Consider the following 22,570-nt stretch of genomic DNA (forward strand, 5'->3'; position numbering starts at 1 on the left):
TAGAAAGAGTGATTTATTCTCCAAATAGTCATCATAAAACAGAGAAGTTTGAAGAAAATGTTCCAAAACGTGAAACACCAATGAGGGTGCTGGTTTCTCTTCTTCGGTTGTGTAATGAACTAGTCGCAGTACTAGATTGCCACCTAGTGGTTTGGTACGTTAACACACGACTTTCTTCCTTCACAGAACTCAAATCGTATTATTCCTTGAGGGCATGACCAAGGCAAGGCAATTTCGTGACCTTTCTCTTTCTTTCTTTCCTTTCTTTTTTTCTTTCTGTTTTTTTCTCAGTTGGTGTTGTTATAGGGGTGGGGCGTTGGCTGGGGTTGTTGTTCTATTTTTCTTTTTGTGTGTGACCAAAAATGGGAAGATATGTTGTTGTAGGCTATTTTCAATAAGCTACACATTATTCACACACACACACACACACACACACACACACACACACACACACACACACACACACACACACACACACACACACACACACACACACACACACACACACACACACACACACACACACACACACACACACAAAACAGAAAAGAACACTCTCAAAGAGGGTCTGTGAGTTTTAAATAGACCCTTTCATTTAGTCCTAGAAACCGATTCACTGGCCTAGAACAAAGTACCAAATAAGAAATGACATTTGCGCAACTAGATGTCCCATGACATTTTGGGGGCTTTTATGCCTTTATTTGATAGGACAGTGTGAGATGTTGACAGAAAGTGAGTAGGAGAGAAAGACTGTGGAGGATTAGGAAATTACCTTGAGTCGGAATCGAATCCGGGTCCCCGGCACAACAGTTAATGCCCTAAAGCAGGGGTCCCCAAACTAAGGCCCGGGGGCCGGATGCGGCCCGCCATGCCCCTTTGACCGGCCCTCCACCTCTCAGCACCTCACTATTTGAGCTGGCCCAAAGAAGCAATCCTCACAGAAAAAAAAGATAATATACTTTTCTTTTTTTATTTTTGATCAACAAGCCTTCCTACAGTTTAATTTTCCTAGTGTGAATCACCAGAAGTTTCTTGTCTTGATAGTTTCTCATCTCACTGTAATGAAAATGTACCATTATGACATCACGTTGGGGGTTCCGCAGGCTCATAGAAGTCTATGTAGAACCTTAGAATCCTGGGGCATTTCCCCCAACGTGATGTCATACCTGTAACCCCACCTTTAATGCCCTAAAGGTTAGGGCCTCGGTTTGAGCCACGGCTGGGGCCCCATGTATGACAGTTTGGCTTCTGGTCACCAGTGTGCAGTTAATGGGTGAATTCCAATATGCAGACTCCTGTCCTCCACTTGTGCTTGTGGCCCCGCCTCGCTCCGCCTCCTAGCCCCGATAAAGCGATAAAGTTTCCCAGCTGCCAGCCTAGCCACAACAACTTTTGGAGGACTGTTTTTCTTTTCTTTTTTCCCTTTTTTTTGGTCTTTTAGACTATTATGGGACAGTATGAGAGGTAGAGAAAAACACGCACATCCGTCTCAAAAAGATTGGGTGCAGGACCAGCAAAAATACCATGAAAAAAATGAAAGAAAAGTCTGCGACACCAAGCTCTCGTTGCTCTTTTTAATGTAAAAAATTAAAAACATAAAAAAAGAGCAACGGGAGCTTGGTGTCGCGGACTTTTCTTTCAGTTTTTTCACAGTACGAGAGGTAGACAGGAAACAAATGGGGAGAGAGAAAGGGAGGGGATGGCAAAGGACTCGGGCCGGGAATCGAACCCGGGTCAGCCGCATGGCAGGCAAGTGCCCTATCGGATGGCCACGGCAGGGCCTGGAGGACTGTTTTTCATTCACCTTCCCAATTGCAAATGAAACTAGAAGCACTCAGAGAGCGCAGACCTCCGCCAAGGAACCTGCTTGACCACCCTGAGTCTTTCTGCCTTCTTTTTGTGAAGTCCCCGCAATTCAATTTCTGGTCACTAGGGGCATCTAGATATATAGGCCAGCAATGGTGAAGAATCTTTTAAAAAGTCCTGGTTCCGGTTTGTGATCCGATCAGAATTTAATCACTTGTTCCTTGCGTCATTATCAACAACTCCACAAAGTTTCGTCCAAATCTGTTGATTAGTTTCTGAGTTATGCTGCTGACAAACAAACAGACAGGCAGACAAACCAACGCGACCGAAAACATTACCTCCTTGGCGGAGATAAAAATTACATTAGAATCGTGACTTTGCAAGATATCGAGTTCATTTTCTGTCGTCAGTGACATCATCATGCGGTCACAAGCAGGCAAGTGAGCAAGGGAGGACAGATGTCCGCATATTGGAATCCACCCAATGTGCTCGAGGACGGGGAACTTCCAGCGGCCAAGGCTATAGAGGTTGTATTATAGGGCTATCGGGGCATTTACACATTTTTAAAAGTCTTCCAAAAACACAGAAAGGGCATTTTATGTTCAGTAATGTTAAGTTATGTTAACCCTATCTGTGCAGACCTTGTTGTGGACGTACACATAGTGCCCATTACCATAATCCTTTGTGCTTGTGGTCTTGCAATGTTGCCATAAGACATCATTGACATTGAAAGTTTAATACAATATCTTGCAAAAGCTGCATTTAAAGGTAATTTTCTCTTTTGCAATTGTTAGAAAACAATTAGCTTACAGCAAGTAGTGAAGGAATTAATTTGTGTCCGCAAAGAAATCGCACAATATTTTAAAATGACTAAAAACATTAATATAACTGTGTGTCTTGCTTTTCTGTGTGTTAAATGAAAACCATTGAGTAATGCCCCCATGTGACAGTCATGAGAGGAAGATGAAATGGATGGTGATTAATCACCTATTATTCTCAAGGGAGCCTAGCAGGAGATATCATCAAGACCTTGGTGTAAGACAAGCTGAAAACCATTCCTTTGATATTTGATTCATTGATCGTATATTCCAGAAAGCAGACAGGAAAAACAAACATATGACTAACTGCTGGAATATCATTCTTTCTAGGGAACAAGATGCTATGATGGCCAGCAGAGACTTAATCCTTTTAGGAGGCCTGGAGAAGATGACAATGGGAAATGACTAACATTGGATTTCAAGCTTTTCAGTACAATGGACTCACAAAGGAGTCAAAGGAATGTGCAGGTTACATGACTCAGGATGTCCACAGATGATGTCATGAGGACCTGGGCAGAGTGATGAAACCACCACCTATGGACCATGCCTGAAGATGATGGCAGCCGATTACAATCGACACAGTGTAGGCCCATGTTTGATTACTGTACTTAACAAATAATATAGATGCACACACCTAACCACACCCACCAGTCAAACACACACACACAAAGGGAGAGTATATCCACTTCTGAACTTGTTTCATATACTGTTGCACTCTATTCCTTTCCAAATGTTCCCCAGGGAAAACTATGTGACTAGGAGGATACTTTCAAGGTCCTCTGATAAGAAACAATGTTAGCCCTGTGTTTTTCTATTCCTTCTGTGCTGTCCATTAAAAAAGGGCCTTCGTGGGAGGAGAGACCAGAGAGACCGAGGATGCCAAGCGAGGAACATGTTTTCCAGAGCTATTCACTCTCTCCTTTCGCGAAAGCCAATTGTAAACTCTGATCAACTTGTCGTGGTCTCATTAATTAATTAATTGGTTTAATTAATCTCCTTAACAGTAGGCTATCAGCAAAGCATGAGGTCACAAGCATAAGTCGAGGGCGGGAGTGTGGATAATGGAAAGGACTCAGAATGACAGACCGACAGACAGATAGACAGACAGGCAGAGCCATGACCAAACCCTCTCAGGAGGTAATAAAAATATAAACAGCACATTATAAAGTACACAACTTATTGCATTTGCCTATTCTGGATTCTGGGGATTCTGGAAGTGAATCCATGCAGCTTTTAAGACGCCTAACTATGGCTTCAGTTCATAACATCAACTGCCGTATGTGCATCACAACTTACCAGTTGACACTAGTTGACTGGCACTTTGCTAGGACCCTGAGCAGCAGCCTCATTGCATCATTGTAGTGATTTATTTTTGTCCTAGCTTGCAACTGCATTCAAAAGTTCTGCACAGAGTATTCCTCTTTATTTTTTAACAGCTTATACTTGCTAAGATAATGCATTTGGGATATTATTTTAAATATTAGGCATTATGTAATGAATGTAATGAATTTTATACAGCAAGAACTCTGACTTCTGAATTGAATTTAAAACTCTTCTGATAGTTTATAAGTCACTGAATGGCTTAGGCCCTAAATATATTGTAAATATGCTTGAGCAATATCACCCTAATAATTCTCATCTGCCCTTGTTGATAGTTATTACACACGATCTAAAACACATTATATTTTTTTCTTTTTCTACTCTTTTCTCTAGTTTTAAGCACATTGAATGACATTTAGGCTATGTATGATAATGTGCTATATAAATATTTTTTGATTGATTGATTGATTGATAAGCCGACAGGATCAACGGCCCAGCTGATAAGGAGAGACAGCAGCTGCATGATACAAACCCCAACTCCGGTGAAGTTGGGACGTTTGGTAAATTGTGAATAAAATCAAAATGCTATCATTTTCAAAACATTCAATCCATTCATTAGATGGAGAATAGTGAAAAGACAACATATTAAGTGTTAAAACCGAGAAAAAATATTGTTTTGGGGGACATATGTACTCATTTCTAACTTGTTAACTGCAACATGTCTCAAATAAGTTAGGACGGGGCTCAGTGAAATGTAATAAACATCCAAATAAGATAAAACATCAAAGAAGAACATTTCAAAATTAATTGGACTAATGGAAAATATGAGTGTCCAGGTGTAAGACCATAAGAGTCACTCTGAATTAAAGATGCAGAGGGAATAACTATCATAGTTATTACATACATTTTGAATTCCCTTTGATTTACCATGATTGAGTGTATATAAGACACATTTCTGTCATTAAAATCATTGTATAGGTTCATGACATCCTGAAATATATATTGGCTGTAGTCTCACTCTAGCACTCCAAGAGTCACAGCTATTGAAAATTTACCATATTAAGAATGCTTCATGTGGGCAAATGATTTAGGGGTTTAACATTCTCCCATGCACCCAAGCTCACTTGAAATAGATCCAGAAGACCTGGGTAACTGTCCATTGATTACAGAAGTCAGCAGAAGTTGCAGAAGTCAATTCTGTTTGGAAATATTAGAGTCTTGCACATCCTGTACTACAGTGAAAATGGACCATCCAACTTATATTAGTTATATTAGTGCTAACTTCAAAAGTCAGCCTCCATTATGCCATGTAGGTGCAGTGGTGCATTGGTTCAGTTGTTATCACTCATCTGTGGAGTTAAATGCAGTGCTGAATGATATAAATGGGTTTTAAACAGCATGAAAGGACACTCATGCGCTATATTTTGAAGGGAGATCTTCAATTACTGCCACATAGTAAGGACAAATTGCATTCTGTACTATGTTTCAACAGTTTAACTCCATCATAAGGACCAGCAGGTGATGAAATGGCAGGCTTTTGGTCAAGACCTGTCACACTGAAAGCACTGCAGAAAGGAAAACATTGCAAAACATGACAAGGAATACACCCACCATTTAAGCTGGTGAAATCATGTCCAAGATGGGAAATAACACTATTTTTTATATAAAATCATCTCATCGGTTAATGTATTTATTTAATATATTTAACTGTTAAGTGTTGTCTTTTATTTACATTTTAGTCTTCCTCGACATTTGCTACCTTTTATCGTCACCTTCCCAACTCTTTTGAGACGTGTTGTTTTTACATATTCATGAATATCCCCCAAAACAATAATTTTGGTCAGTTTTTTGATGGCTGATATGTTTTCTTTGTGCCATTCTCCATCTAATGTAAGAATCAGACGTTTTGAAAATCGCTGTATTTTGTTATTATTCACAATTTACCTTGTGTCCCAACTTCTATGGGGTTTGTACAAATCGCATTAGTGGTTCAAAGGCGCCGCTGCAGGGGTACTCCTTCCTTTTAGTTCGCAGCGCACTGGAGGGCTAGTGGCCTCTGAAATCGATAGCCAATCTGAGACAACCCAGTTTACCGGAATAGCCAAATTTAGTGTACCGCTCGCACCTTCCAACTCGGTGTCCCTGTGTTGATTTGTCACGCAAGTTTTGGCGCTAGTGTCTGGGAGTTGGAGGCTTTCGCATACTTTACGCATTGGCCGCAAAACAACTTTGGGCGTAGGAGGAGGTAGTTTGTAAAGTGCAACTCAACATGTCAACAAGGATTCTTTTGGGCCATCTTCGCAGTGGTGTAATTTTCCCGAAGAAAATCAAGGGTCTGTCCAGACTACGGACAAATGTTTTATCCGGACAACCGAGCTGGTATGGTAGCCTATGCATTGCATGAAAGAAATAGTGTGCGTCCCGATTCTTGTGCGCGCAGATTTAGAATGTGTCATGTCCTCGCGACTTGTGCATAAACACAAATCATTTATTGACTAGTTCTCCTGATCAGTAAACAAAAATCATGTTTTGAATAATTTCTCGTGCTCAGTTAGTAAAGAGTTAATTTTACGCATCTGGATAAAATCATGAGCACCGTAGGCGCTGCAAAAAGAGTGCAAACAAGGCGAGTGAAAACAAAGAAAGCGTAGGCTCCTCTGTCCGGCCATAAATGGTTGCATAAGCCGTTGTTATAGCAGTTCCAGATGGGGTCACACAAACAGCACTTTATTTGCAGCTGACGTTTGCCAGAACTGCTTGTTGCTGATATGTTTAGTCTTAACAGATTTCCCATGATGTGACTGTGTTGGGAAGTATGAATGGAGGTGAATGCACATGGTACTTTTGCACTTTAACAGCTGCCATCCACACTCATATGCCATAACAGCCCCGCCCCCAAGCTCATCCATGGAGCTTGTCGTGCATCTTGTGCAGCTATAAGGCCTACTACACATACAACATATTATGTAAATTCAATATTCTGTGTGCAACAAGTGGATTCCTTCGAAGCCAGCTGACATCTGTGTGTGTGTGTGTGTGTGTGTGTGTGTGTGTGTGTGTGTGTGTGTGCGTGCGCGCGTGTGTGCGTGTGTGTGTGGTGTGTCTCTTTTAAAAAAAACATTTCTGTACATTCAGCATTTATCTGTAGATTGCGCTTTCTGTATGCAGGCACTTCTGCTTTTTGCAGCTCTTCTGATTACATGTTCAGCTACTTACCACATTCTACATTCTAGCTTGTAATTACAACAACGTTGAATGTAATCTAATCCAAATGTGTGTGTGTGTGCGTGCGTGTGCGTGCATGTGTGTGTGTGTGTGTGTGTGCGTGTGCGTGCATGTGTGTGTGTGTGCGTGTGTGCGTGCGTGCACGTGTGTGTGTGATCACGTATGCATGTGTGTGTGCCATCCATTGCCTCCATCCCCAGTGCCATCCATGTGGATAACCCCCCGGTGCAGCCCAGCCTGACCACCAGCTATGCGCAGGGCACCTCCAACCATCCTCTGGTGGGTCTCACCGTGGCCCAGGCCCTGCAGCGGGCCGTGGAGCGCTGGCCCGACCGCGAGGCCGTGGTCTGCGTACAGGACGGCGTCCGCAAGACCTTCACGCAGTTCCAGCAGGATGTGAGTATAGGGGCAGCCGTGGTCTAATGGGGCAGCCGTTGTCTAATGCTTAAAGGGGTATGCCACTATTTTGGGGCTTAATACAGTTAAAATCGTTGGCTGGGGTTTATAAAGGTGGTAAAGTGTCTTATTTTTCATGTTAAGAGTTGTCTTGCTTTAAGACAAGTTGCTACAATGCTACACGGATCCATTGGCTTTCACTAGCTTAGCGACATATTCCCTCTTTTAACTTGTCTTAAAGCAAGACAACGCTTAACATGAAAAATAAGACACTTTACCACCTTTGTAAACCCCAGCCAACGATTTTAACTGTATTAAGCCCCAAAATAGTGGCATACCCCTTTAAGGAGATGTAGCCTTATTATCATCGACTTTCAAATCTCTTCGAGACTTGGTCTGACCAAGAGCATAACAATTAACGTTTCCCAAACGGCATGGTTGACCCGCCTCCCTAGGTTTGCTACTGGTTGACTGGTGTCCGACAAAGTGGGTGGAGTTCCCGATTTTTCTGGAGATCAGAAACAATATTTACATTGCTGTTGGCCTGACTAGAAGCAACGCTGAAGGTGTTGTGTCACCAAGAGGGCGTGGCCTGGCTAAAGGAGATGGGCTTGTGCCTTAACTCTCCCTACACCTCCATCCATGGGTGAAATGCCCTTGTGCAAGGCACTTAACCACACATTGCTCCAGGGACTGTAACCGATATCCTGAAAAATAATATATGTCAGTTAAGTGTAATGTAATGTAATAGTAGTCCCAGACCTAGGTAGATAGGAGACCCAGCAGAACCCATGGGTTCCTCACTACATTGTATGTATTGAGAGGGGAACACTTTCAGATGACTTTATCCTGGGCCTGGCCAAAGCTGTCAGCTGCCCTAGGTACAGCCACAGGCTCCTGCTGGATTTCTGGGCCAGACAGGACGTGATGTGGAATGTGAGGTTGATGGGTAGCGTAGACCTGCAGTAAAGTATACATACTATGCTGGCCCAGTGCCGTAACAACATATTTTGTCAAAATTGAGTCTAGAATGAGAATGATCATCATCATCCCTCCTTTATCTTGTGTGACAAACCTTATGGTCCAAATGTGTCCTGTTTTAGAGATGTTACTATGTCAAATTTTCCATAACTACAATATCCAACCTAATACCAAGGCTTTAAAGACATTTTTCCTCAGTTTCAGCTTTCAATGTTGGCGTAGTTACTGCACTCTGCAGTAGGCCTATACAGTATACATAGTAGTATACATAGGCAGTACATACATATAAGTACAAACTGTATGTGCATGTACACAGCACAGGTATACGTATAGTATCTATATAATGCATATAGTTAAGTCTGTGGGTGCTGCCACCAGAGGCCTGGCGTAGCTGTAGATTGTTGAGGAGGATCCGGGACGCTATTTTGTGACAGCCCACACCCTCATATCTTGTTCATGCTATTTGCAAAGGAGGTTTTCTTTCTAAAAGCACAGGCTTTTGAGGTGGGGTAGCTGGTGTGCCGATTACTATGTAAGTTAACACCAACAGCTGCATGTTGTATCAGGTCAAGATGCCTGTGGAGATTACCCGGTGTGCAGACCCTCCCACTTTTGTCTGTTTATTTGTAGTTAAGAAGTGGATGTAGAAGCAGTAGCTTGTAGTAGTAGTAGTAGCAGTAGTAGGGTAGTAGTAGCACTGGTTCGGGAAGTCCAAGAACCATCTGTACACTGCCTGTTCACAAATCTGATATTTTCATGAACATTTACTGGGCAATAAACCCTGTATTTACTGGTCTGACCAAAGGACAGTAAGTTTTACAATCAAAAATGTCTATTTAATTAGAATTCAAAGTGACATATTGTACATGGAGAAGATCCACCCATTCTTGTATGAATTGCACATTTCCAAGTCCTTCTAAATACTTAACAAATGATGGTGATGAGGAATATTCATGGAAAAGAAAACATCTGTGAATGGGAAGCATAAATTCTGGAACAACTTGAAAATTACATACGTGTACTCTTCCCTGTAAAATAATGCAGTTTTGTAAGAAACAGCTGTGTTCTCAACACATAATAGGACTGATCAGGAACACCCTATAGATATAGAGTGGCTTTAAAGGAAATCCAATTCACTTGCTTTGTGACAAGGGGAGAACCTGTTTCCCAGCTCTAACTTTGCTGAAGATCCTAAAAAAACGCCCTGCCATGAACTTTTCTCCAATTCAAACACAGATCACACGATACATGATACTTGGCCTTCGACCAGCTCACAAAACGTGTTCACACTTCATTGCACTTTGGTCATGCTTCAGTATTTGGTTACTTCAAGCCTCGAACCCGCACCTAGTGACCCATTTCAGGGTGACATTCACAGCCGCGCCAATGTCCCGATAATTTTTTTTCTATGACCCTTTGCACATTTTTTGTCAATGGGTCACTAGTAAAGTTGAACTTTCACCCCAATTGAGTTGGAGTACCGCTACTCTGACTTAACCTGTCTATGTCTCTTTGTTGCTCTCTCTCTCTCTCTCTCTCTCTCTCTCTCTCTCTCTCTCTCTCTCTCTCTCTCTCTCTCTCTCTCTCCCCACACCGGAAGGATCATTTCTCAAAGTGTTTCTCCTCTTTTTCCTATCTGCAACCCCCCCCCCCCCCCCCCAGGATCCAGATTTTGGGGAACTGTAAATGAGTGACAGTTGTGCGGTGACAGTTTATAGTTTAGGAATGACAATGGCATGTCTTTGTTGAGCTGCTGCAGCACAGAACATGAACACACACCCCTAGATGCTCTGGCTGTCTGCTTTGACAGTCAATGTGTGTGTGTGTGTGTGTGTGTGTGTGTGTGTGTGTGTGTGTGTGTGTGTGTGTGTGTGTGTGTGTGTGTGTGTGTGTGTGTGCGCGTGTGTGTGTGTGTGTGTGTGTGTGTGTGTGTGTGTGTGTGTGTGTGTGTGTGTGTGTGTGTGCGTGTGTGCGTGTGTGTGTGTGTGTGTGTGTGTGTGTGTGTGTGTGTGTGTGTGTGTGTGTGTGTGTGTGTGTGTGTGTGTGTGTGTGTGTGTGTGTGTGTGTGTCTTATGTATATTGGCGAGATGAAGAGAATAAACTATTGAATACTGATAAGATGTCATGAACATGCCTGTTCTGCACGGGTTTATGTGTGCATGCTTGTTTTCCGAGTCACAAGAATGCAAGCCTTCTGCAAACAACAATGCTGCAACATGCAACAATGAATGTAAACTCTCTTTTCCTCATCTTCCATCCCTCCCTGTGTGTGTGTGTGTGTGTGTGTGTGTGTGTGTGTGTGTGTGTGTGTGTGTGTGTGTGTGTGTGTGTGTGTGTGTGTGTGTGTGTGTGTGTGTGTGTGTGTGTGTGTGTGTGTGTGTGTGTGTGTACGTGTACGTGAATGTTTGCATGCACACTTGAGTGTATGTTTACATGCACACGCGTGTGTGTGTGCGTGCGTGTGTGCGTGCGTGTCTGTGTGTGTGTCTGTGTGTCTGTGTGTGCGTGTGTGCGTGTGTGCGTGAGCATGTGCTGTCTGTGTGTGTGTGTGTGTGTGTGTGTGTGTGTAATAGGTGGACCAGGCCGCTGCAGGTCTGTTGGCGTTGGGCCTGAAGAGGGGTGACAGGCTGGGCATGTGGGGTCCCAACATCTACGAGTGGATACTCATGCAGTTCGCCACCGCCAAGGCTGGCATCATCCTGGTACATGAGGAACACGCACATGTGCACGCACGCACGGATGCACACGCGCGCACACTCTCATGCACGCATGCACACCAGGGCTTGACATTAACATTTTCGCTTGCTGGCCACTGTGGCTAGTGGTTTTCGAGTCGTTAGCCATTCAGCTATTCTACTAGCCACACATTTGATATTGTTTATTTTTTTTCTTTATCACGACGCTGTACTATCTAACCTCAGAAGATGAGGTGCTAAAGCAAGAAGATGAGATGAGTTTTTTCTTGAACTTAAACACAAACAATTGATGCACAAGGAGCAAAGTGCAGAATATAGGCTATTCTGATATGTCATACCATAGAATAAGTTTTACCAGCATTTGGCCGGTTGGCAGGTGCCAGTGTCAAGCCCTGATGAACACACACACACACACACTCATGCAGTTATGTGTATGGGTACAGTATATGTGTGTGTGTGCATGTGCGTATGCGTGTGTGTGTGTGTGCCCTGAAAAGAACACTGACGTAGTTTCATTTCATCATCATTCACTACGTTTACATGAGACATTTAATTCTGAATGAAGGTTAATTCTGCTTTGAAAACGTCATGTAAACACTTCACAATTCGGAATTAAATGAAAGATCAAAGTAAACCCGACCAAACTATTTATTTCTGAATTACTATTTCGGAATTAAAAACGCCATGTAAACGTAGCCATTGTCTACCATCTCATTCCTCTCTCTAGGTGTCCGTCAACCCAGCCTATCAACTACAGGAGGCGGAGTTTGCACTTCAGAAGGTAGGCACAGATGTGTGTGGATGCATACGCATGCAAACAGGCACACACGCACACAAATAAGATTGGATTGGATTACATCAGGAAGAACAGTGTCCCTGTAAAGGAAAAAGACTGATGTGTTGTCAATAGACCAATCAATCAACCCCTAACTTGGTCCAGGAAGACAGATGCTGAGGCACTCAAGGTTGCAATTTTTTTACTTTTTTATTTGGCTACAATGCCTACGCGTTTCGGCCCTTATGGCCTTCTTCATACGCCCTGAAGAAGGCCATAAGGGCCGAAACGCGTAGGCATTGTAGCCAAATAAAAAAGTTAAAAAATTGCAACCTTGAGTGCCTCAGCATCTGTCTTCCTGAACCAAGTTTGAGAGCCCCTACACTGATGAGCACCAAGGAAAAAAGGTGAAGACCCAGAAGCACTCCAATTACCTGCTTGTGTTCAACCCCTAACTTTATTGTGATTACACATTGAACTTGTGTGTAAACAATCAAGAAAAAACTGTGACAAATGTTTTCACCTGTTTTTCTTATCTCTCTATCTACCTCCCATCCTCTCTATCTGTCTCTCTTCGTCTCTTTACATCTCTTTCTGTCTCTTTACGTCTCTCTCACTTTCTCCTTTGATCTCTCTCACCCTTCCCCCCTGTCCGTCTGTCTGTCTGTCTGTCTGTCTGTCTGTCTGTCTGTCTGTCTGTCTGTCTGTCTCTCTCTCTCTCTCTCTCTCTCTCTCTCTCTCTCTCTCTCTCTCTCTTTCTCTCTCTCTCTCTCTATCTCTCGATCTCTCTCTGTCTGTCTCTACCTCTGTCTTTACCCCCTCTTCTCCCTCCATGCTCCCCTCTTCTCCCTGACCCAGGTGGGGGTGAATGCGATCGTGTGCCCCTCCCAGTTCAAGACCCAGAAGTACTATGACATGCTGAGACAACTCTGCCCTGAGATGGAGACCTGCAGCCCTGGGGCTATCAAGAGTAGCAGGTATAACACACAGACACACACACACACACACACACACACACACACACACACACACACACACACACACACACACACACACACACACACACACACACACACACACACACACACACACACACACACACACACACACCTGCAGCCCTGGGGCTATCAAGAGTAGCAGGTAGAACACACACACACACACACACACACACACACACACACACACACACACACACACACACACACACACACACACACACACACCCACACACACACACACACACACACACACACATATAAATACAACACACACACACACACACACACACACACACACACACACACACACACACACACACACACACAAGCACTCGTGATTTTTGAGAGGTTTTTTTTTAATGAAAAATGTGTACCTTGGGTACCTTTGGACAGAGGTGGGAAAACTGGACTGACAGAGTACCGTAAAAGTTCTACTTAAGCTTTCCTTCTGCCTATGCTCTCAACACAGGCGATTTTCATAGCCTCTTACTGCAGCAGGGGTCGCCGGCGACCCTATTCACTTGCTGAAAATGCTTAACTACATCATAACAACATTGGCATGACATGACAGAGAGCCATAATGCTGTGCTAAGGGGTTAACTAGCTCATCAATCTAGTGGTAATTAGCATCAGCAGGTTCGTGTAATTGGTTGTGGCAAATGTGTTGCTGCTATTTTGCTTTCTGCACCTAGGGCTTTCCAAGTCTGGTTAAAGAATGTTGGAAGACACTGGTGCAAGGGTGCATAGTTCTGTTTTTCTCTTGGTCAGTCTGGCCCAATGATGCAGTGGTCTGGCCATATCCAGCCAAGGGCGGATCTTTAGGGGGGGGCAAGCAGGGCATATGCCCCGGGGTCCAGGTCTCTCCTTTATTGGTGGTGGGGGCCCTATTGTGACCATGGCAGGCTGCATGGGGGGGCCCTATCAGTTTTTTGCCCTTGGGCCCTGTGTGCAATTGTTCTGCCACTTTATCCAGCAGACATAAAGACAGACACTGTACAATAGTGTTGTCAGCAATTATTCACTCAGGACTGTTAAACATTCTACACTGTAGTCCTGGCAACCGGAAATGGAAGACAACATTGCCTGTGTGTGTGTGTGTGTGTGTGTGTGTGTGTGTGTGTGTGTGTGTGTGTGTGTGTGTGTGTGTGTGTGTGTGTGTGTGTGTGTGTGTGTGTGTGTGTGTGTGTGTGTGTGTGTGTGTGTTCCCAGGCTGCCAGATTTGAGGACAGTGATCTTGACGGACAAGGAGGGGGAGCCGGGCACGTTTCACATGAAGCACGTGATGGACGCCGCAAGCAGCCAATACGTGCAGGAGCTGCAGGACCTTCAGAGGAAGTTGACCTTCGACGAGCCAATCAACATCCAGTTCACCTCAGTATGTCACCGCCCACAAGGCAGCACACTGTGTTTTTTTCCAGCACATAGCCTATTTGTTCAAGTTCAAGTTCAAGTGTATTTTATTGTCAAAAATCTATGTAACAGGGTTAGCACAGAAGTTTGAAATTGTGTTTGACCAATCTCCAATGTGCAAAAACATTGTGCAAAAACATTTAAATAAGATATTGATAATAATCTCTCTCTCTCTCTCTCTCTCTCTCACACACACACACACACACACACACACACACACACACACACACACACACACACACACACACACACACACACACACACACACACACACACACACACACACACACACACACACACACACACACACACACACACACACAACTAACCTACTCATACATATTTGAATTACTGTATTGAGTGTGGGAACGCCCATTTTAAAAGATCTTTGCAAAAAAGCTGTACACCAAACAAACAAAAGTACTCACTGGTGGGTCAGCTGATTTTTCCCCACTGTGTCTTGTCTTTTTCATGAGCAGCAGCATACAGGCTCCAGTCATGCCGGGGTAGTAGGCAATAGGCATCTCTTTAGTGGATAATGACTTCTTGATGAGATAGTGGGTGAAAATGAGACCATATTTCAGGGATGGTCTGTGATAACAGGTCACGTGGGGTTGGCATTTATGGTACTGAATGGGTACATGCAGAACAAACTGCTCATAGTTTCCATTAGGGACATTTATAGTGCACAACTGGGGTGCATTTCTGGAAAGTGGAGTTGCTAACTATGTTAGCTACTTTGTTGGTTGGAATGCAATTTCCCATTGGCAACTACCGAAGTTGCTAACTGCTAACAACTACACTTTCCAGAAATGCACCGCTGATGAGTACGGTTCACTTCAATATGGACAGTCATTACTTGTACTGTACATGTGCTGCAATGCACATAGTGCAAATCAAAACATTGAAAATGATCAGAGCCCTGTATGATAGTCGGCACAGGTCGTTCCATCCTGCTGTTTGATGAGCTTTAAGGGCAAATTGACCCTGTAGCTTTGGTGGTCACCACAGGCTTGTCTGTCCTGATGTGTGGCATAAAGGCACAGGTACATCGCTAACATTGACAAACTGAGATTTATATCACAATGATAGCTCTCAAAAGCATGTTAATGCAAATTCAATGATGGTGTGTGAATAAAGTTATTTTGAAAAAATAATAATAATAATAATCAGGATTCCCATCCCGAATAATTTAATGACCGTCTACAGTTCCTCTTCATATCAGGGTTTTTCATGCCACACATATCTTAGATCTCAGTTATCAGATACAGTGTAAACAAAATAATAGATTTAGTCATCTGAAAGGACCCCCTAACCCAATACATTCACTGTAAAGAAGGCCCAATTCTGGGCCTGGACAACTGACCCCTTTGTTCTCCACTGTCGGCCTCCCCAACTTTACAGTATGTATGCTATGCAGTCATGGTTGACTTTTGGCACAGTGGCCGAAAGAATTCCCCCAGTTGGACTCCAGGCATTTCCTTCCTTCCCTATCATGCAGAGAGACCCTAAAGAATCTCACACATCCGCACTCTATTAGTCACACCTAATGCTTCTCACTACAGCTCTGCACTTCTTGCCTGCTGCGTAACACGTAACATACGTTACATGCACAGCAGCCAGTTGGATTCTTTATTCTGTAACGTTTCTCTTGCAGATTACTAGTCATTCATGTCTGACATTAAAAATCATGTGCAGTTCTTGTATTGTGGATTTATGTGCATAACGTTCAAAATGCCCCACAAATCTTGCAAAACTACAGGGACCATATTCAGCCGTAGTAAAGCTCAGAGTTACTGTTACAAATGAAAATGCAATTATGGCATACCCGACCAGGTATGAGGATATTATATATATATATATATATGTATATTTATATTAATATATATATATATATATATATATATATTAAATATCCTCATATATATATATACACACACACACACACACACACACACACATCTCAAAATAGACTAAAGAGCGTCTTCACACATTCAAATGTTTTTGATTGCAAATGCAGCGATTTCAGAAGATGTCACTGTAAAGAACTGAACAGTGCAACATTGCTACAGGTATGAACCAACCGTTTATTGTGTAACTTACAGTCAGTCAGACCTCCAGCAAATGGTTTGTCTGTAGCTCTGCCAGTGTTGCACTGTTCCATTCTAAAGCCTTCCAGTGGGATGCATAACAAAACACAAAGCAACGGTATCCACCTCGCCCACTAACTGAACCCATTTCAATACTTTTCGTGCTACCACAGGCAGAGCCGCTGACAGCCCAGGACAAAGTCATCCGAAAGGGCCCCCTACCCAATATATACCATGTAATGGGGACCAAATTCTGGGGCCCCTATCTCCCAGGGCCCGGGACAACATACCCCTTTGTCTCCCTCTGCCGGCGGGCCTGACCACGGAATTTACAGTCTGCTAGTTCTGGTGAAGTTACGCATAGCCCTTCTGAATGGTTTCACACTAGCAAGCAACTGCTACCCAAATAGTAATGGCTCTGTCCTTGTAACCTTGGATAATAAGGTGGTAAATGTAATGAGTTTGATCTTTCTGTGTGTTTCTGTGTATCCCTTTCATCAGGGCACCACTGGGGCCCCCAAAGGTGCCACCCTGTCCCACCACAACATTGTCAACAACGCCTTCTTTGTCGGTGCCCGTGTGGGATTCCACTGGAGGGTGAGTGTGTGTGTGTGTGTGCGTGCTTGCGTGCTTGTTTGCTTGCGTGTGTGCTTGCATGCGTGCGAGCGTGTATGAAGTGAAGGTGAAAGTGAAAAAATTGAGATGAGGTTTAATATTATGCAAATGTAGAGCGAATTGTGCTGGGCAGCGGTCAATCAAAATGGATAACACAAGTGTTACGATTTGTTTCGCTGCTACGACTGACCGTTTGGTTGTCAGAATGGAGCCATTTTCACTGTTACAAAGTGTCACAAAAGCAGAAGTGAGGTGTCACAGTGGAAGAGGGAATTGTACACGTTGTCTACCCACTTTCCATCTCATGTTGCCCACAGGCCTATTTTACAGCTGCAAAACAGGCATAGCAAGAGAAACAGGATTAGCCAGGCATAGTTACTATGAATTCATTTGAATGATTACTCAAAAATGAAATATGTTAGTTACCACATAAAATATATGTAGGTCAGAGGGATTCTTTACATCATTTTTTTACTCAAAATAATAGTGAATGGATTAAGTATGTTGCACTTGAACTCACTTGAACTAATCAAACAGTTGTTGAACAGCTCTTGTTGCTGGATTGGTTATTGGGGCATCTGTAATTTTCTATTATTCAGCATTCATACCATAGCAGACACCCCAAAGACATATATTTCTCAGCCCATTTAATTGCATAATCTATTGTGTGTGTGTGTGTGTGTGTGTGTGTGTGTGTGTGTGTGTGTGTGTGTGTGTGTGTGTGTGTGTGTGTGTGTGTGTGTGTGTGTGTGTGTGTGTGTGTGTGTGTGTGTGTGTGTGTGCTTGTGCGTGCATACGTGCATGTGTGTGTGTGTGCATGCATGCATAGATGTGTGTACAATACATTGAATACATACCTCTGTTGTGAACACATGTCTCTCTCCATATCTCTCCCCCACAGCCCCATGTTAAGATCTGCCTGCCCGTGCCCATGTACCACTGCTTCGGCTCGGTGGGTGGTGGCATGGTCATGGCAGTACATGGTGCCACCCTGGTGTACCCATCCCCCGGCTACGACAGTCGTGCCAACCTGGCAGCCTCGCAGAACGAGAAGTAAGAGGATGTTGTTATTATTGGAAATGACTGTTCAGACTTACTCTGCAAATTCCCGCCATAAAATTGGGGCGGTGGTGGCTCAGCTGGTAGAGGATCCTGATCGGCAACCGGAAAGTTGCAGGTTCGAGCCCCGCTCTGTCTGTCTCCCATTGACATGTCCTTGAGCAAGACACTTGACCCCAAATTCCTCCTGGTGGTAGGGTGGTACCCTACGTAGAAGCCACGGCCACCGGTGTGTGAATGGATGAATGTGAGGCATAAATGTAAAGCACTTAGTGATCGAAGGAGTGGACAAAGCGCTATATAAATGCAGTCCATTTACCAGTAAAATTCAATTCTTTATATTTATCAAACACAAATGCATGGTCTCATCAAAGCATACAAAAGAATAGACCAAGTGGAACAGTTCAAAGGTGAGAGCAGGTTCGCACACTGAAAAAGACACTAAGGTCAAGCACAAAGAGCTTTTTTATATACATTTCTGTGAGGACAGCAGATATTGCTCTCTGTGCTCTGCACTGATGAAGGCAGAACCCTGAAACATCTTGTCTCCTCTGCTTGACCCTGGCCATAGTGTCTTTTTCAGTGTGCAAACCTGCTCTCACCTAAGAACATTTTATGAGCCTTGCAAACATGATCTTCCACATTGAACGGACCAGTTATGAGGCCCAGCAGCCAGCCCTAAGACCAGGAAGAGTGTGTTTGTATTTATTCTACAATCACATGACTGGGTAATTTAGATAAAGTAAAGTAAACATGGCTGATTACAGACTCGGGAGCTTACAGTATGAGCACAGTCTCACCCTTTAAGACCCCTGTTATATATTACGCTGTTACCAGAATGGTAATGACCATGTCGTTATGTACGTATTGCTAAATGTTCTGTGTAACGTCCTTAGTTTAACACAATGGTAGTAAAATCTTTTCAGTAGTTATTGTATTGTGAAACGGCACACATTATGAGGCAATCAGCCTATTGTTACAGTAGTACTGTATTTTCTCTGTTCATATCATTCCTCTTTGCGCTGTGTTTACAGAAGGATTAGAGCGTGTTAGTTCAGCTCTCTGTTGTAATTGACATTGAGGAAGTGAGAAAAAAAGGAGTGCCTTTGTGGCTTGCTCTCTGGTGTCCATCCCACTGGTTTCTCTGGTTTGTGCGCGTTTACACACAATGTCTGCATGTCATGACACAAGAAATGGGAAACACAGATCCTGATGGATCTCATATCAGATCTATTTAATTTTGTCTGCTAATCATGAATTGAAAATCCAAAATGGAATGGTAAATATCAACCTCGTCCAAAGCAACTTACAAAGAGGACATGCATAGCAAGTAAAGTTGCATGATATTGCATTATCAATGCATAAATATGCACTGATATAGGCGTCTGCTAAATGCAATACATTGTATGTGTAATGAAAAGCAGGCTGCACCTATTTCAGAATTAACACTAGCCGGTAATTCTGTCATACAAACCCAAAGTGCAGTAACTACGAGCTCCAGGTTTGGCCCACAGTATAAACAGGGCTAATGTCAATGACTTCTTGTTGCTCTCCATTGACCACTCGTCCCTCTTCCAGGTGTACCTTTATGTATGGCACTCCGACCATGTTTATCGACATGCTGGGTCAGCCTGACCTGGCCACATACGACCTGTCTTCTGTAGAAGGAGGTGAGTTAGTGCGGGGTTAAAGTGTGTGCGTGTGCGTGCGTGCGTGCGTGCGTGCGTGCGTGCGTGCGTGCGTGCGAGTGTGCGTGCGTGCGTGTGTGTGTGTGTGTGCGTGCGTGCGAGCGAGAGAGAGAGAGAGAGAGAGCATGTGTGTGCATGTACGTCTTCTGTGTGATTCTGTTTGTAAACATAAACATTACAGACTTTATTGAGTTGTGCAATGTCTACTGCAATGTAATTATTATAATGTATTATTACAATGTCTTATTTCAGTACGTCTATTACAATGTATGTGTAACGGAGGACAACTAGCAGAGTTTGGCGTGGAACATTAGTAAACCTCCTTCCCGAAGGCTCAATACAGTGCGGTAAAGTTGGGCTAACGGACAGGCCCTTTAGCGCGCTTGTACTGTGCCTCCCATTGCCAAACCGATGTAGTTGACTAGGTGGCAGGTTCGCGCCCCAAGGGGGACGAACTATGCAGGAACACCTCCTTCACATATGTATAATATCTATCATGGTTCCCTTGTGCAGCTATCATGGCTGGCTCCCCGTGCCCTCCAGAGGTGGTGAAGAAGGTTATCAAGAAGATGGACATCCAGCAGCTATCAGTGAGTACACCACTATTCAGATCGAACAGTCACAATGACATCTGCTATGTGAACCTTTGTTAGCGGAGTTTTCTTCCATGTTAAAATCGCTGTGCTCGCGGCCATGCAATGCCACGTCTAAATAAAATATAAATAATTCCAAAACAAGAAGTTTAAAAGAAATAATACATTTTGACATTCACACAAAAAATCTGATGTCCGACTTAGTGAATTGACAGACATTCTACACTCTCTGTGGCTAAATTAACATACTGTAGGCAAAATAAATAGGACCATCATTACTTGTGAATGAGATGTGCGCATTATAAACAAGATACTTGGCTAATGTAAGTAATGTAAGTCTAACAGCTACTATGAGTTGTCATTTGTTCAATTTGATGTTTTCAGCTATGTCATTGGTAAACAAGAATGTTTTTAAATGTGCTGCCTCATGACATGTCATATACCAGTACTCAAAGGGTTCATTTCCCCCCCTTAATTCAATTCAAGTGTAGTTTGCAGGTAGGTCCACAAGATGGTGATAGTTTCCAACTAGCCATGTTAGTTTTCAAAAAAAGAATTGGATATCCCTTCAGTTCTTCACAGCATTATAGGAATAGTTCAACATTTTTGATTGTTGCATTTTTGGTATTTAAATGATTATGATAAAATGAACTATCATGATAGCTAAATTAACTTCTACACTAGAGTTGACATTCCAGGGAATACCTGCCGAGTCCAGACCGGGTTCCGAAAAAGTTGAAACACTTTCATCAGTTTAAACACATAATATGGATAATTGTGTGTGCAAAGATGCCATATTGGCCGTAAAAGCCCAGCAAAATAGTTATGAGAGAAATACTACGAATTTGACACGTCTGTCAGAATACACATGAAAAATAAAATGAGTGTTTTTCTATAAACACAGTAATGTCTGGAAAATGTGCCTTGGCTGTAGCTCAGTCAGGCAGTCGGTCGGTCTCAGTGATGCGAAGCACTTGTGGAAAGTTTTAGAAGGTTGCCGTGGCATACTATGGCATGCGTGGAGGGCACTCACCAGGTGTCTATTCTCCCTGCCGCGCCTTTTTCCTCTCAGTCTCGCAGTCATACACAGTAAAAACGTAGTGTTAATGTAACACTTAGAGAGCAGTCTGAGACCAAATACATATACAGTCCCAGGAAAAAGTTTGTACACCCTTTGAAATGTCTTAAATTTCTGTCAAAATTGATCATAAAACATGGTCTGATATTCCCGGAAATCACAAGAAGGAACAACCAGAGTCTGCTTTAACTAATTCCACCCAAACATTTACATGTTATCATATTTGTATTGGTCATAAGGCCATAACATTCACAGGAGAGCAGGGCATAAGTAAGTACACCCTTGCATTAAGTAGGTTTTAACCCTCAGTTAGTTGCAATATCATCAACCAGACTTGTCCTGTAGTTGCAGATCAGATTAACAAAACAATCTGTTTGTATCTTGTCTCCCTCTTCTTTAGAGAACTGCCTCTCGTCAGCAAGGTTTGTGGGATGTCTGAAGTGCATAGCTTTCTTGACTTCATGCCATATAATCTCAATTGTTTTTTGTCAGGGCTTTGACTGGGCTATTTCAGAATGTGTATTTCATTATTATGAAGCCATTCTAAAGTCGATTTGCTTCTAAAGTATGGGTTGTTGTCACATTTCAGGACCCATACTCTTGTGTGCTTCAACTGTGTGACAGACTTCCTCACGTTTTTTTCTGTAAAATATCACAATAAAGTTGAGTTCATTGTTCCACTGATAATAGCAAACTGTCAAGGGCCTGGGGCAGCAAGGTAGCTGCATATAATGATGCTCCCGCCACCATACTCAGAAGAGGAGATGTAACCAAGAATAGCTAACAATGGGATTCGCTCTGCCAATCTAAAATTAATGAGGTTTCTGTCCAAAAAAATATTGCTGCACCTTTGAGGTTTGCGAAAAAGCATTTATATGCTTCATAGAATTACTGCAAAATATTCTGTAGACCAACGTTGAAACCAAAATTGAATTGTTCAGGGGAACACACAATGTCATGTTTGGAGGAGAACTGGAGAACCACACCTTCACCAAAACATCATCTCCACCTTTGAGTATGGT

At 43.0% G+C, this 22,570-nt stretch overlaps 1 protein-coding gene across 1 annotated transcript in view; it reads left to right on the plus strand.

The window, feature by feature from the left end:
• The first annotated feature begins 5,982 nt into the window (after window positions 1–5,982).
• The window catches only part of acsf2 (acyl-CoA synthetase family member 2), a 54,072-nt gene continuing 37,484 nt past the window's right edge, over window positions 5,983–22,570 (plus strand). The window contains exons 1-10 of the mRNA XM_063221614.1: window positions 5,983–6,323; window positions 7,370–7,565; window positions 11,120–11,248; window positions 11,970–12,023; window positions 12,876–12,994; window positions 14,225–14,390; window positions 17,017–17,112; window positions 18,032–18,183; window positions 19,768–19,859; window positions 20,391–20,467. Coding sequence (XP_063077684.1) covers window positions 6,214–6,323; window positions 7,370–7,565; window positions 11,120–11,248; window positions 11,970–12,023; window positions 12,876–12,994; window positions 14,225–14,390; window positions 17,017–17,112; window positions 18,032–18,183; window positions 19,768–19,859; window positions 20,391–20,467 — 1,191 coding nt within the window. The 5' untranslated portion in view covers window positions 5,983–6,213. The remainder of the gene's footprint in view (window positions 6,324–7,369; window positions 7,566–11,119; window positions 11,249–11,969; window positions 12,024–12,875; window positions 12,995–14,224; window positions 14,391–17,016; window positions 17,113–18,031; window positions 18,184–19,767; window positions 19,860–20,390; window positions 20,468–22,570) is intronic.

This window comes from Engraulis encrasicolus, chromosome 17 (genome assembly GCF_034702125.1).
Source record: "Engraulis encrasicolus isolate BLACKSEA-1 chromosome 17, IST_EnEncr_1.0, whole genome shotgun sequence".
Taxonomy (NCBI): Eukaryota; Metazoa; Chordata; class Actinopteri; order Clupeiformes; family Engraulidae; genus Engraulis; species Engraulis encrasicolus.